Source organism: Carettochelys insculpta, chromosome 15 (genome assembly GCF_033958435.1).
Source record: "Carettochelys insculpta isolate YL-2023 chromosome 15, ASM3395843v1, whole genome shotgun sequence".
Taxonomy (NCBI): Eukaryota; Metazoa; Chordata; order Testudines; family Carettochelyidae; genus Carettochelys; species Carettochelys insculpta.
Genome location: NC_134151.1, coordinates 21,520,067 through 21,536,704, shown reverse-complemented (window position 1 = coordinate 21,536,704; position 16,638 = coordinate 21,520,067). Strand labels below are relative to the sequence as shown.

The window sequence follows — 16,638 nt, the reverse complement described above, 5'->3', positions numbered from 1 at the left end:
CCCTATGCCATGCTTGGAGGCAGAAATTAAAAATGAGTGATCAGAGGGATCCAAGCTTTTTATCTCCTTGAAGGGCACTGCAGCAGCAGAAATGGCAGAGTCCTGATAGTAGCAACGTGCACTGAGGTGCTGTGAGGGCAAAAAAAGTGTGTGTAGGCCTAAAGAGGGCCAAGCAACAGAGCTCATGGCACAAGAATAGCAACAGATTAAGTAATGCAGGGCCATTGCCAGGACAACACTTTTTGTTTTAATTTTATGAGCTCCACAAAGCTTTGCATGCACCCACATAGCTCCTGAATGGTAGAGACATAACTTCTTTTGGTTGTGTTTACCTAACAGTGCCATTCCCCACCCTCTGCAGCCAGTGGGAAACTGGATGGTAAAATTTTGGCAGCTTCAGAGCTGTGCCAAAGCATGTCCATGAAATCCTAAAGCCATATGAAAATTTCCCACTCCAAGGTTTTGCTATGAATTTGACCAGGTTCCTCAAAAAGGGTACAGAACTTCTGGGTGAATCCATGCCAGCTTGAGTAAATTTGGGCCAACTGATTGTTGCAAGTCAGAAGATGGAGAAAACAGACATTTTCATCCAAGATTTACCTGGAAAAAGAACTCACAATCTCAAAGCAAACCTCAGAAGGCTAGGGTGGGACAGATGATTATGAACTTTTATGGGACAAATAAACACTGTTTTATTGGTTGTTGTTTGGAATCCTACAGGGTCCTAGAATCCAAATATGTTCTCTTGATCAACCACAGTATGCCAGGGCAGTGTAATACCTGACAAAGACCAGGGTAAATCCTGAAAAGATGGATTTCCTCTCAAAAGTTTCTGCATAGAGACAGATGGGATCTATCATTAAAAATCAACCTTGAAAGAAGATGAGGAGCATCAAGCTGTCATGAACAAAACCTCACACATTATGGAACATGGGACAATTAAACTTTTGCATCAGGGGAGAGGTGCTCAGGACTTTACCCCATGATTAGAAAAAGATTTAGAGGCGTTGGATCTCAAGCAAATAATTAAGTTGACAACAAAGATGGAATTTAGGCTGGAGACTCCAGCAACTGCTGTCAAGGCAATCTCTCCAGAAATTCCCTGATGTTTCCACCAAGAAGCTTACTGTATATTCCAGCCCTAGAAACAGCCATACTAGGTGAGACCTAAGAGCCACCTAGCCCAGTGTCCCGTCATCTGACAGTAGCCAGTGCCAGGTGCCCTTGAACAAATGAACAGGTAGTCATGAAGTGATCCATTCCATCACCCATGCCCAGCTTAGAATCATAGAAAACTAGAACTGGAAGGAACCTCAAGAGGTCATCAGCTGCAGTGCCCTGCACACATGGTAAGAGTAAGCACCAGCTGAATTGTTCATGACAGATGTTTATCTAACCTGCTCTCAAATATCTCCAACAGTGGAGATGCACAACCTCCTGAGGAAAACAGAAGCTAGGAAAACCATTCCTGCCCATGGTGGCTTATTGGGTTCTGGTGCGTAAGTTTTCTTTAGTTCACCTATGGAAAATGCCACTATCTACTGGAAACCCTTGAGTCTGACCTGTGTTCGCAGAATGTCCATAAAGATGTGGATTGTAATAACTGCCTGGAGTAATGGAATGACTCCTATTTCTTAGATGATGAACATTTCAGGACCCCTACATCAGGCATCTTTCAGGATGTGACTTAGAAGACTGTATGAGACTGACTTCCACAGCACCCTCTTGTGGCCCACCATGCTGTGCTTCACCTTGCCTCACTTTCCCCCTGAAGTTATCTCAGGGAGATGGTACTGTTTCAGTATGTGATGAAACTTGAAGAAGAGGCAAATGGTAATACTATTTCAAATCTTTCAGTGGCAAAAGGAAACCAAAGCAAATTAGGGACCCTCCCTCCACAATCTAGATACCTCCCTCCAAAAAAATCTTGACCACAGATCCCAGACTTTTGGGTTGCGCTACATGTACTGGGAATATTGTTAAGGTTAGGGAAAGCCCCAAAGCACGAACTTCCTAAAAGGAACAGCAGTCAGGTTGGGTCTCCATGGCTTCTGTGGTCAATTGAGGAAAGAATACACCCTGCTCTATGAAGGCAATTTACATAAAGCCCTGTGGTGTTGGGTAGGGCAAAAAGTTCAAGTCTAAATGCCAAAATGATGAAGATTCTTCCATGAGCAGGAGGCCACCAAATCTCCATTACAGTAATGCTCATAAAAAGAAACCCTGAACTCAGTTTAATAAGACATTATTGTTGTCTGAATCTACTGTTATCAGTTCAGAGTTTTCATATATCTTTAGAAGCAGTTGATTGGCTTGAGAGCCAAAATCTTGACACCTTTATGCCATGTCTGTGCTGTCTCTGTTATTTGTTCAACCAGAGGCACAGTCCATATCGCTTGGATTGCGGAAGAATCAAGTCCCAGGAAGGAACTGGACAAGCAACAAGCATCCCATTTGCATGGCTGGTGCACGTATAGCCAAACCACCTACACAAGGTCTGTGTCTATACTGCCACCTTCCTTTGAAGGAAGGATGGTAATTAGGGTGTTGGGAGTTTACTACTGAAGTAATGAATTGCTGCCGTGCATAGGCAGCACTTCATTGAGCAAATTCTCCCACGTGACAACTCCGAAGTTTTAAACTTCGAAGTACCGGCACATGTCTAGACGTGCCAGGGTAACTTCAAAGTCCCCTCACTCCTCAAAATTTTGACGAGTAAGGGACTTCGAAGTTGCCCCGGCACTTTGAAGTACCGGTGGGTGCGCCACGGCTAGACACGGGCCGGTACTTGGAAGTTTAAAACTTCAGAGTTGCCGTGGGGGGGTGAATTTGCTTAATGAAGTGCTGTGTATGCACGGCAGCACCTCATTAGTAAACTCCCCACACCCTAATTACCATCCTTCCTTCGAAGGAAGGTGATAGTGTAGACAAGCCCAAGGTTTCTGCCTTCCAATACTCCCAATTTGGGCAGGAGGCTTTTTCATTTGAGGCGGTGTCCACCTGTAGTTTCCTGCATAATTGCTTCACTGAAAAGAGAGGAATCTCCCAGTTTCCTTATTTCCAAAGCTGCAACATTTCCACTGTAAAATAAACTGCAGTTTTCCACTTAAAATACAATAATAAATTCTAGCTTGTGTTAGTTCCTACTAATCAGTCTTGTTTGATCTTAGGACAGAAGTGGAGGATTCAGCTAATTCTTGCCTACCTGACTGGAAATCTGAGATAACTAAGGCTGTGTTGTGGTCTGCTGTTTGAAGCAAGAGCCAGAAGCACATGACTCCTGCATTCTGTTCCCAACCTTACCAGTGAATTTTGGTTGGCTTTTGGCTGCAACTACTTTCTGCCTCAGTTTACACTGGGGGTTTTACTAATTAAAAACATGCTTGTTTCTGTAGAACTTATGGATGAGAATTTTGGGAAACCTATTGATGCTGCTTCTAAGAAGAAGGTCAAAGCCTTTCAGATGCTGTCCTGGTGAAGATCAAATTAACTGTTGTCAGAAAACTAACTCGTGCATAGATCACACCATGTGCAGAGGTGGAAATAATCTTGATAAAGCTTTTGCGGATGGAATGGGTGGAAGAGTTGAACATGGCCAGCCCTGAAGCTATTATCATTCATCTACAACTTCATTGGAGGGGTCACTTGGTCCGGATGTCTGATCAGCACTTCCCAAAACAGATTCTGTTTTCCAAGTTGGAGGAAGGACAGAGGAGCATTGGGGGCAGGAGCGGGGCAGCAAAAGCGTTATAAGGATGTGATGAAGGCACACATAAAAAAGTGCAGCATAGGTGTTGACACTTGGAAGAACCTTGCCTAAAACCATCCCCAGTGGAGAGCGGTAATCCGTAAGAGGGTGGTGCAATTTGAGAGGTCTTGTCAAAGTGCAGACAAGTAGAGCCAGAGGAAGAAGAAAAGAGCATCAAAAGCTGCCCTGTGGCCCTTCAGAAGCTACCAGCAGCTGCCTCTTCTGTGATAAGACTGGCAGCTCCAGAATCAGGCTGCTCAGCCATCAATGGACTCACAAAAAGGAGGCTGACACGAAAAAGTCCTACTCATTATTGAGTAACTGCCAAGAGGTGGCAGAGTGTCATGATAGTGAATGAACAATGATGGTGTTCAGCAGATCACAGGAAGTCATCTCCTGAGTGTGTGAAGTTCACCATGAATTTAAAATGCTTCTGAAAATTCTGTTAGGAGGTTCCTAATATTCAAACTAGAATAGAATCAATAGACTTTACTAAATCAATAAACAGACTTTGTATTACATTACCTCACAGTGTATGTTATAGAGTTAGTTTTTCAAGTTGGTAAAGGGCTTTGAAACCCTCAGGTGGTGGATTCTGAAGAAGGGCAACATGTTATTAATAGAAGCTACTTCCTGTTCTGTTTTCTGAAGTGCTCCACTGTGGGTGCAGAGTTCTTCCCAGGAACTAGCACAGTGCAAAGACAGGTGGATATGAGCTCAAAACTAGTCTTAAACAAATGTTAAAAACAAACCGCTCTAACTTATTTACAGTGTCCAGGGATGACATCCGTTGCTGCCAGCCTCTCTGCCCTAAATAGAAACTGGGATTTTAGTGAGAAAATTCTCTTTGATGACTCACAAAATATTCCTGCCTTAATCTGGTGGCCTAATTTGATTTTTCCCTTTTAATGCACAAGAACTTCCAGTGACCTCTGATTCAGTGCTGCTGAATGTGTTGGCCAACTCTGTGCATACCTTGTTCCGCAATGCTTCAGTTTTGCTCACAATGAAATTTCCAATATGGTGAAATGGGACTTAGGAGGAAGTGATATCTCTGAGAGAGCTGAACTTTATATGACATATTTCTCTTTTTTCCCCTCTCCTGACCTGGGTAATGGTTTTACCCTTATTCCTGCTGTTTGGCATCTTCCTCAAAATTTCCCCTAAGAGAATGGGGATGGAAATTGTGTGGTATTTTTAATAGAGATTTTCTCTTCATGTTGCATACATTCTCTCTCACACAAATACTCTCTTTTCACAGCTCACCATTCCGGAAAGCCAGAGCCCTGTATGCTTGCAAAGCAGAACATGACTCAGAGCTCTCCTTCACACCAGGCACCATATTTGAGAATGGTGAGTCTTTAATTCACAGGGATGAGCAATGTAATGTAATACAAAATGTTTCTTGGAGTGAGAAGAAGAGACCATTGAAAGCCAGAGAGAAGAGAGGTTTTACAGAGATGATGTGAAAGAGAGGAAGAGGTGGGATTTTCAGAGGTTCTGAAAACTCCGCAGTCCTGTTGACTGGACTGTTCAGCACCTCTGAAATTCAGGCGCATTCAAGCTAATTTTGTAAGGGTGGGAAGGTGCCGCACTTCATAGAAAGTGGCAGCACTCATCAGGAAGGAGCCTTGTTAGGGAAGGAGGATTGCTGGGGGAGTGCAGGTGGGGTGGAGAGGCATTGAGAAGGACAATGCTGAAAGTTAATAATCTGCTGTCATATAGGTTTCATTTTAGCCAACTATAGCCACTGCATTTGGTTAGCACTGAAAGTAGAATTATAGGATATGGTCAGGCTTTATCTTGCCGTGGAAGACAGCCTGGCATCATCCCCTTGTACGAATGGGTGGGAATTAAGTGAAGGGGTTGCTGCTATTGTCAGGACTACATATAGAAAGTGCTCTGATATTTAATAAGTAGAAATGTAGCGTAATGTTCAGCATGGGAGAGCCCTTCATCCCATTGCAGTATTACACAGGGTTGAAAATCAAGCAAGTGTATTCTCTCTGGTACTGCTTGTGAGTGGCTTTCCTGTTCTGACCCTGTATGTTCTAGCGAGTTGCTGATAGACATAGTATTTCCTGAAATGCATGCAACCCAGTTCTCTAAATCTGGGGTATTCAAACTTCATTGAACCGCAACTCTCTTCATCCAACAAAAATTACTACTGAACCCCAGAAGCGGAGAACTGGAGCCTGTACCCATGCAACCTCCTGTGTCCTGCATGGGAAGGGGCCAATATCTGTCCCCGCCATCCTGCACAGGGGGTCCAAAGGCAAAGGACTTCAGCCCCTGGCAGGTGCCCTGCAACCTGACCCCTGAAGCCAAAAGTCAAAGCCCTTAGGCCATGGGTGGTGCAGCTCAGGCTTCAACAGGTCTAAACCAGCTCTGGGAACCCCATTCACATGGGGTCCAAACACACCCTGGGGTCCTGAGTCACAGTCTGAGAACTGCTGGTCTAGATAAAATTACTTTATGTGGTAAGTATCAGAGGGCTAGCCATGTTAGTCTGTGTGTGCAGAAACATCCCTCTTGGGTCTTTCTCACGAAAGCTTATGCTCCAAAAAACCTGTTAGTCTATAAGGTGCCACAGGACTTCTCGTTGTTTGTATGCAATATACTGAGCAAATGCAAGTTAAAAGATACTTGTTAGTTTAAAAGATATTATGCATCATGGTGTGCTGGCTCCCTGCCTCAGTTTCCCCCTGAAGTTCTCTCAGGGAGCTGGTACTATTTCAGCACATGCTGAAATTTGATGAAGAGGCAAGTGGTGATGCTATTTGAAATCTTTCAGTGGCAAAAGGAAACCAAAGCAAACAAGGGACTCTCTCCACAATCTAGATACCTCCCCAAAAAAAATCTTGACCACAGATCCCAGACTTTCAGGTTTCATTACATGCACTGGGAATATTGTTAAGGTCAGGGAACTTGCAGCGCATGAACTTCCTAAAAAGGAACAGCAGTCAGGTTGGGTCTTCATGGCTTCTGTAGTCAAATGATGAAGGAATACACCCTGAGTATGCTAAGGAATGAAGTTAAGCACATGACAATACATTCTGCTTTGTGTGCACATTAATGTGTTGTCTCATGCATTTTTTGCTTCCCTTTCTATATTTTTGGGTCTCATAAATAAACCTCCTTTGTAAGGAAGAAGTTCCTAATAATCAAGGCCCAGATGCAAAAGCTAATGTTAGTTTTCCTGACTGGTTAGTATTGCTGAGCAGCTGTCTAGGTGAATGTGACAGAGACAGGTTAGCTTTTGAATATTGGACAAGAGCTGCACTCTGAAACTGCTGTAATGGTTTGTGCTTCAGATGCAAGGGGAAAGCAAGTGTCTTATTCAAAATTATAATACACACATCCTTTTTCTCTGACAAGTTTCTGGGACAATCAGATTTGTTTATGGGAGTTGTTCCTAAGAAACGTAAGACTGTTTCCTCCGCCAATAAAAAAGAATAAAAATATTATGCTCAATGGAATTCTTCACCATTTTCTTGGATGTAGCTGCATTATATGAAAAGGACTTTCTGCCAGACTGGCTTGAATGTTAGTTTTGTGTATGTTGTCACTTTGGAAACAACTGCCACCTAGTCTTTGTCTCCTTGATAATTAACAGAGTGCCCTCTCTGAGCTTATGACAAAGTGCAGCAACTAAACACGGGCAAGTTTGATTTAAACATCCAACACTTGCTAGGTAAAAATTGATGGGTCTTTCAAGAAAAAAACACACACAGAATTCCGTAATCATTTAGTGTTTCCCTAATAACAGTAACAGATAAAACATATGGTCACTGGGAATCAAGGAAGGAAGCTAAACAGACACTGTCTGGTTGATAATGTCCCACATTTAGTTGTTTGATAATCAGGTTTTTAGGAGACCTATTATTAAGAGCAATGTTTTCAAATAATTAAAAAATCTTTTGATGGAAGACAGTTTTTTTTTCTTTAGATTTAATTAGTCTTCTGCAGCACTTGCAGTATAAGCTTTCCGGCCTTTTTCAGACCACTTCACAATTTTTATTCTGTTATCTTCACAATGTGCCTTTCTGTGTCTCAGTTATCCTCAGGGATTTGCACATGTGTCACAGAGGATGTCTTTGGTAGAGCACAGAACTGATCACAAATTTCCTGGGTGTTAGATTCATACCCTAACCATCCTTCCCATCTGTAGTACACGTATCAAGATGTAAATATAAGAATTATTAAAATTATTTTCATTTTAATAATCTCAGACCTGGCTTCGCACCCTGAGTGTGGGTTGGGCTGTAACCACTGTGCCCTTATCATAGTGATAGATGGGAGGTGTGCCCAGCTTGACAGGTGGAAAGTCCCGGAAGAAGAGACAGGAAGAAGTTAAGAAGTTTATAATGAGCCTATGTCTACACTGCTCCAGAAGATGGACCCACTCAGGGTCAGTCTTCTAAGTTCTTTTTTGTGCATGCTCGAAACACCGCTTTCCATGGTCAAAGTTAACCCCGGAACTCCTTGCAAGCAAAGAGGATTAAGGATGGTTGATGGGAGAAATGTTCCCGTCAACCTTCTTCCATGTAGACAGCCACTGAAGTCTACCGCTGATAAGTCATTTTAGCTATGTACCTGGTCGACTGCTGTGTCTAGCCTGATTATCTGTAAAGTATTAGTGACACAGATCAGGAAACATGATCAATAGCTTTATTAAATCTAATATTCAAACTTGATTTTCTAAACGTAGATGGCTAAATATAGATTTAGGCCCTGTTTCTTAGGGCTGCAGAAAATCTGCAGATCCCGTGGTCTATAACAGGACTTGTGGGTACTTAGCATGTATATGTATTGGTGATTAAGAACATATTTAAAGATGTTGGCTATATTTTCAACCTATGCCCCTTTAAGTTAACCAAAGAAATATCTTACACATCACATTGAGCTGGAAGGGACATCCAGAAGTCATTGAGTCCAGTCCCCTGCCCTCTTGGCAGGACCAAACACCATCTCTGGCAATTTTTTTTATTTTAATTAATCTATTTGCCCCAGACTCCTAAACAGCCTCCTCTAGGACTGAACTTACAACCCTGGGTTTAGTAGACCAATGCTCAAACCACTGAATTTAATTGCTGCTGCCAGATGCTGTGATTTGTTTGCTGGAAATATGGAAATATTGTGTTCTATTTGTATTCTTATTTTATACAGTAGTAGGGAAAAAACATTGTTAAGATGCCCTCTAGCACCTATTGCATGTGACTTGCTTTATTAGATGGTATCCAGAGAGAACTTGATGGCACACTCAGGAACGTTAGGTCATTTTTAAGGGAAAAGAAGAGTAGACTCTGGAACCCATGTGACTTTCCATAAAGCATTATCTCAAGCACATTTACAGATACCTAGAATATGAAAAACAACAAGAAGTCCTGTGGCACCTTATAGACTAACTTCTTGTTTTTGAAGATACAGACTAACTCGGCTGCCTCTCTGATACTAGACTATGAAAACTGTGCAAACTCTCACTGTGGCAGCTGCACCTTTTCTGCTTGGTGCCACCACCTGCAATTTCAGACAGTGAAAAGCCCTTAGTCGCATATATTGTATGCTCCTTCAGCCACAATTTCAAAAGTTTTGAATGAGGAACACTCTTTCCTAGCTGCGTGCTGGAGGTTGCCAAAAAGGGATCCCGTTTGAGACCCACGATCAATAAAGAAGTGCTAGTGCCACAGACAGCAAATCAGTGTCTAACCGGCTTTCATGGACACAGCCAATTTTCTTCAGTCTAAAAATTAGCCAACAGTGGATCCCACGGTGAAGCTCTCCCCTTCTGGGAGTCTTTCCATTTCTTTTCCCAAATTGATCACTGTAGCCTCTGACAACATAAATAACCCAAAAGACAGGGCAAGCCAGATTAGGGAAAATAAATGCACATGAAGGAGAGAGCTTCAACATGGGACACTGCATAGATAAAGTTTTAGGTTGAATGACCGGAAGTCAGCAAGCAGGGCTGCCCAGTCTCCCAGGAGCCCTTTCTGTCAATAGAAGGCTCCCCAGAATGTCCACACTTGCTTTCTGTCAACAGAGGCATTCTGCCTCGTGGGGAACGGCAGAATGCTGTTGACAAAAGTGCTGTGTTCTGTCAATTTACTGTCAATGGAACGCATTTGTAATGTGGACGCTTCATGAGTTTTGTTGACAAAACTCTCTAGTGTTGACATAGCAATGCTGTAAAGCTAGACCCAAGCTACAAAGCTCTGATCCACCTCTGAACTCTCCCAAAGTTTGATGGGTGTTTTGGCCTTAAAGTCACTCCCATCTCTAATAGGCATCACTTTCCAGACAGAGTTAATCTGAGTCTAATAAAACTAACAGGAGCATGCATATTATACATGAAAGGAGCATTCCCATGCCACCTATTGGCTTGGCTAATGGAAGTCCTTAGATGGGTCTCATGACTTTCATCTTTTGGCTTTTTTTATACTATTAGATTCAACAGTGCTTTTGTTTAGAACAATAAATGCCTGGATGGAACCATAATAGGGGAGACCTTCCAGTCTAATTTTTATTGGCATGCTATATTTTAACACAAAATTACAAGGGGTCTGCCTCTCTCTTAAAGTAAAAGCTTTATGAGTCCTAAGGAAAAGTAAAAGTTTTCTTTGAGGAAGTAGGAAGAATCAGTGGCCCATTCATACCCCAGGTAAACAGTGATGCTGAGATATTTGATTGTTTTTCCCTCCTCCTCCAGCATCCCAATATATACATCTCCCAACAATGTGTCCTTCTAAGGCTACATCTACACTACAGCAGAAAATCAGCTTAAACTATATAACTCCATGCATAAGGTGGCTGGAGTCAGTGTACCTTAAATTAAGTTTCCAGCGGTTCTATACCATGAGAGGTTTACGGGAGGCTCTCCTGTAGACTTCCCTTATTCTTGTTGTCCGGGACAGAGTAACAGAGTCAGGTCTCCACGAGACCCACTACATCAACTGCCGGTGGATTGACTTCAGTGTGTCAGTCCGGGCTGTAATGTAGATGTATCCGAAGTAGGGCTGAGCTTAGGCAACAGGGCATTGGTTTCATGTAGCTGTCTTTATTGGCAACTGGAAATGCTTTTGTACAATTGGAGAGGAGTCTATCCTTTTGAAGATATAGGAGAGGGTTAACGTGTGAACTAAGATTTCCAGCTAAGGATAGCAGACTGTGCTGCCGACTGAGAGGTTTAGAAGGTTAAGCACAAGTTAATTAGTTTTTCTTCCTTTTGTGGTGTCCCATTTTCTCTCTGGAATTCTACCCAGACATCATGTTACTGGAAATTCGGATGAATCTGAATTTTTGATTGGCTGTTGTCATTTGCTAATGTACTGTGTCAGGACATGAAATACATTTATGCTTGCATCAGCTCAACTGTTGTTTCTAAAACAAGCACTTTCACAATAATTTGTTCCATATCCAAGTGTTACGTATGAGTGAAGATAAAATATTCCAGTATCCTACAGGAACAGCTCAGAGTGTCTCATTTTACAGACGTGATACTGCGGTGTTTTGATTCCTTACTAGAAAACGCTGGTATTTTTTTCTATGGAGTCTGGTCCAGGCCCAGACCAGGAAGTGCAGAATCATATCACAGTGTGGCTAACCACATGTTTTGAAGTTCAAATAAGTCTTAGCTCTTGGTTTGGCAGTATTTTGAATGCATTACCATATCTAAACACATTCTTCTCTTGGCCCCCCTCACACCAAAAAACTCCACACCCTGGATCATTATTGGGAAAATTGTTCTTTACTTGGACCCTTGATTTTTCATCCCTGAGCCTGCATTCAGTGCAGAGCTTGGAAGAGAGAATGTTATTCTGAAGCAAGCCCATGAAGTTATGAAGCAGAGTGTGAAAAGGCTTTAATTTTCTCAACCTCCGTGGAAAATCAGTTTCTGTAATTAAAATGGTATTTTAGAAAAGCCAGTAAGTCCCTGTTTTCTCCTGAGAAGGGCTTATCTATTATCAGCACACAAACAGCAATAGTTCCTTCATAACCCTTCCTTCCCTTTTTTCTGCTGGCCAGGGCTTGTGACAAGGCCAATATAATCCTCTTGTCATCACAAACAGAGATAATTTCTTCATGCCATGTTACAAACACATGTACTAAGAAAGGACATCAAAGCAAGGCCAGAGAGGGTGGGTGAAGGAAGAATTTTAGATCCCAGGGCCTAAGGCCAAGTCTACAGCAATTGTGTAGCTAGAATCGCCATATCGGAAATCGACTTTTGTGACTGTCTTCACTAAGGAAGATTGATGGGAGCCTTTCTCCTGTCTACCTCCCTTACCCCTTGCAATACTGAGCAGTATGGGGGTGGGGTGTCCTTTCGGAAGGTCCCGTCTCCCCAGGTGGCGCACGATTCGAAAAGCCGCACTTTCGAATCGCCACGGCCGCCATTATGCTAATGAGACCCTGCATATTCATTGCAGCACCTCATTAGCATATTTTGAAACTGCTCATTTACATGCCCCTTTCGAAAGGAAAGGATACGTGCAGACCCAGACAAAATGCATTTCGAAATAGCACTTAGCTGTTTAAAATAGAGTGTCTCTACACAAAAGAGCCTGTTTTGAAATGGAGTAATTGGATGCACTATGGCTTATTTCATAATATGCTCTATTCTCTGTCTTTACAGCACCTATTTCAAAATAGCTATTTTGAAATAAGCACTATTCCTCCTATAATGAGGGTTGACCAATTTTGAAATAAGCCAACTGCTATTGCATTGTGTAGATGCCAGGATAGTTTTTTCGAAATAACTTTGCTGTGTAGACCTGCCCGAAGGAAAATGAATAAGGGGTTTTATAAATAGAATCCCAGTGATTCTCTTGGCTAATGCAGCTGACACAGTGGCTCTATGTTCTGACAGTGACAGTGGAAACTCGCATTTTGCCTGTGTGGCTGAGAGAGGATGTGATTCTGAAACCAGTCGCTGGTGCCAGTGCAGAAAATAGCTCATTACCACTGCTGTCCCAGAGAGCTTCAAAGCACAGCAAGGAGAAGGGAGCCTGCTTTTTCTGTGCTGCAGGATAGGAGAATCCAAAACTTGCCCGAACTGAATGAGATTGTGGGCGAAAGTGTTCTTATCTCCTTTCCACAAGAAAATATCTCCTGTAAGATTGGTATTAATAACCATCTGTTCTCTCTCCTCAGTTCATCCATCTCAGGAGCCTGGCTGGTTGGAAGGAACCCTGAATGGGAAGACGGGACTAATCCCTGAAAACTACGTGGAGTTCCTATAACTTTGGGCACATAAAGCAACACTGCTGATCTTTACATGGTATCCATGACAACTGCTGATTTGAATGTTGGAGATCATTTGCTCTTTGCCACTGTGAAGTGCAGGGTGAAGGACTTTCCAATTCCTATTGAAATTAATGTTTATATGAATGGTAATGTGTATGTCTCCTTCAGTGCTCTGTTGTGGTGTGTGTGTGTAAGTATACTGCAGAAGGGGCGGCGGTCAGAGGCTCCAAGGAAGTCATTCAACTCTTCCAACTTCTAATAAAGGCGAGCGATGCCTGCAGCCACTGCTGCCATGTTCTCAACTTTGTTCCTTTTGTGGAGCCATTGTATCAGTGAAAGGAAGGGCAACGTGCAGGAGCTAAAGAGGAGCATTAATACCCATTTCAGGGCCGCAGTCTGCAAAGCCCTGATGCAAATGAATGGCCCCACTGATGTCAACGTTCACTTCAGTGGAACAGCTTATGTGAGCACAAGAAGCGGTTTGGACCCGAAGCCACCGTTCCACGTGGTGGAGGGAGGGATTATAAGGAGCGAAGAGGTTGTTGCCATTCCTGCCTCACATATTCTTCCCTCCTTGTGGAATCAGCCAAAACAAATCTCTTACTTGCTTGCAGGAAAGCAATCTCTCCTTCATACCGCTGGGGAAGGGAAGAGGTTAAGGTGCTGTTTACATACTGCGAACCACTAACCATTTCAGCAGCAGCAGTTTGCACAGTGCTGAGCCATCATTGATGAGACTCAGTCCACTCTGGACAAACACAACGCTCCGATTGTTCCCATGCCCTGGTGCTGACAATAGCCCCACTTGCTTAGTAGTGTTTTTTAAATGCCATTGTTTCATGATGGTGAAAGCAAAAGCAAAAGAAATTGAGTGATCTCTGTAAGGTGAGCACAGTGTCAGCTCTGAATCTGCAGTGCTCTGATGAGCATCAGCACAAAGGAGAAGAGAATATTTTGGACCAAACCTCTCATAACTTTTAGATTTAGATTTATGCTGGGTAAACATCTATGATCTGTGCAGCTGGCATTTCCTTCCTGGAAGGCAAGATGCAGCTCCTGATAAATACCACTTATTTTGTGTGACTTGCTGATTCATATCACTTACCAGTGCACATTATAGAGGGAGGACCCCATGCTTACTTAACGCCCGGGCCCCTATCATGTCAATTTGGTGTGACAGTTGCCACTCACTGCAGTTGCTTTTATAGGTGGTGTCTTTGCTCACAGCCTAGCTTTGCAACATGGTGATGCCAAGTCCATGCAGTACCGATTATACAAAGTAAATCTTTTTGTACTTATGTAAGCATTTATTGTTCATGTAACCAATTGGAATCCCAAGGAAAACAAACAGTTTGTCCTTCCAGTGGTTTTTATTCCCTCCCTTTCATTGGGAAGTATTGAAGCTTTGTCTCTTGAGCACCTGGTTTGGCTTAATGCCACTCCAGTTTTGTACTGTTCTCAAGAAAGTTTTGGCATGATCCTTAGCGCAGCTCAGATTATATAAAAAAATAAAAAAAAAATTCAAACTTTCCTGATATGATGTCAAGTGCTACAACAGTTTGTAATATAAAATCATGAGAAGAGCTGGTGTTTGGGCAGGGGGAATTATTTGTCTAGCCATCATATTATCACGCAGAGATGGGATTTAGGGACTGGATTATTTTCTTTTCAGATTATTTTTTTACAAACATGAGGGCTTGAATTGCTGAGTGTTTCACTTTTTATTGATGCAAAAATATGTAAATAGGATAATTTGAAATGTTGTGGGGGAGCGCTCTATTTGATATCTGTAGTGTAGCTATGCTGCGATGTCCCATTGATATTTTAAACCAGTTTACGAGGCAGAACACCTAGGCACACAACCTAGCCATTAAACATTTGAACCCTCCTTCATTTTGTCACCTACTCTGTCAGCCAGCTGGATTGAGTTTTGCTTTGCTTTTTTATTTCATTCATCTTCATTAATCTTCCTGGACTTTTGTGCTGTGTCTACACTAGCCCAAAACTTCGAAATGGCCAGTCAAATGGCCATTTCAAAGTTTACTAATGAAGCGCTGAAATACATATTCAGTGCCTCATTAGAATGCTGGTAGCCGCGGCACTTCGAAAATTGATGTGGCTCACCGCCACGTGGCTCGTCCAGACAGGGCTCCTTTTCTAAAGGACCCTGGCAACTTCGAAATCCCCTTATTCCTATCTGCTGTTAGGAATAAGGGGATTTCGAAGTAGCCGGGGTCTTTTCGAAAAGGAGCACTGTCTGGATGAGCTGCACGGCTGCGAGGCGCGTCAATTTCGAAGTGCCGCGGCTGCCAGCATTCTAATGAGGCACTGAATATGTATTTCAGCGCTTCATTAGTAAACTTCGACATGGCCATTTGCATGGCCATGTCGAAGTTTTGGCCTAGTGTAGACGTAGCCTTGGTGTTGGAAGGATCCAGAAGAAGGAGACAGATTTTTTCCTCAGCTCTAATGATTATTGCACTGATAGTGACTTTTGAGGTAATGGACTTCTTGTTTAGGATTTGTCTGTGTAGTTAGTGGGTTTTGTTTTAAAGGGATATACAGTTGTCATTGAAATCACATTTTAATGTACAATATTAATTTAAAAGGACATGACCTCCGTCTTGCTTTTGTGTGTTTACAATATATTATACATAAAAGATGTGAGACAGCATGTGTATATGTATTATGCCGTCATGCCCAGGTGTGCAGGAGAGATAACACACACATCCCTTTGTGAGTTTCTTCAGCAAAGTGGAACCAAGCTAAGGGCTTTCTTTACTCACCTCTGTACGTGACCAAGATGAGAGAACACTTCATGGCAGTTGGCTGGTGATGAAGACCTTAAAAATCACGTAAGATAATTATGCAGGTAACCCTAGGGGCACTGTCTTTGCATCCATGAAGGTTTTGTTGGGGTGATGTCTTTTCACTGATGTGCATTAGCTTTGGATCAGGCATAAAGGGAGTTAATACCCATTTCCAGGAAGGCCTCAAGGGCCTCATTCTGTGTGAAGCTTAGTTAAAGTTAATGGTCCTACTTTTGGAGTAAGGTAATATTCAGTCTGAATCAGGGGTTCAGGCTGTCTCTAATTACTAAGTATCAGATATTCCCCTTCAGCTTTTGTTTTAGTTAGACATGATATTCCCTCCCAATGGGAGCTTTGCCAATGTTTTAAGGCCTAAATAGCAGCATAAGCCACTATAACCAATCACAGTAGGTTTTCTTCAATAGCTTACTGTAGTTGAGGTATTAAAGTGCAGGGAGGAGAGATCAAGAGAAAATGTAGTGTTCTGCATCAAAATGCCATTTTGAAATGCTTTATTAATATTTATACCAACTATTTACAACATACAGCTTCGTTCTTTAACACCGTGAAAAGAATGTGCCATAGTGCTGTGGTTGCCCAGGTTTAACAGATGCAATGAAAAGCTGTTTATAAGCATTTAATGAAATATGGAGAGTGTTAAAAGCAACGTGGGTGCATGTTTAACACATGAACAAAGATTATTTTCAAGCCTAACGTAAATGCTGTATAAAGTAATAAATATTAATAAAGTCCTCATAAGTGGCACCTCTGTGAAAATACTATCCCATAAAATTTGCTGATTTAAACTTCAGATTCAGTGTTTTAATGCTGTTG

General features: G+C 42.3%; 1 protein-coding gene across 10 annotated transcripts in view; it reads left to right on the top strand.

The window, feature by feature from the left end:
- The window catches only part of ARHGAP26 (Rho GTPase activating protein 26), a 544,666-nt gene extending 531,392 nt beyond the window's left edge, over positions 1-13,274 (top strand). For all 10 annotated transcript variants that reach the window (XM_075009638.1, XM_075009641.1, XM_075009639.1 and 7 more), the window contains 2 exons: positions 5,010-5,101; positions 12,902-13,274. In XM_075009638.1, coding sequence (XP_074865739.1) covers positions 5,010-5,101; positions 12,902-12,990 — 181 coding nt within the window. In that variant the 3' untranslated portion in view covers positions 12,991-13,274. The remainder of the gene's footprint in view (positions 1-5,009; positions 5,102-12,901) is intronic.
- The last annotated feature ends 3,364 nt before the right edge of the window (positions 13,275-16,638 follow it).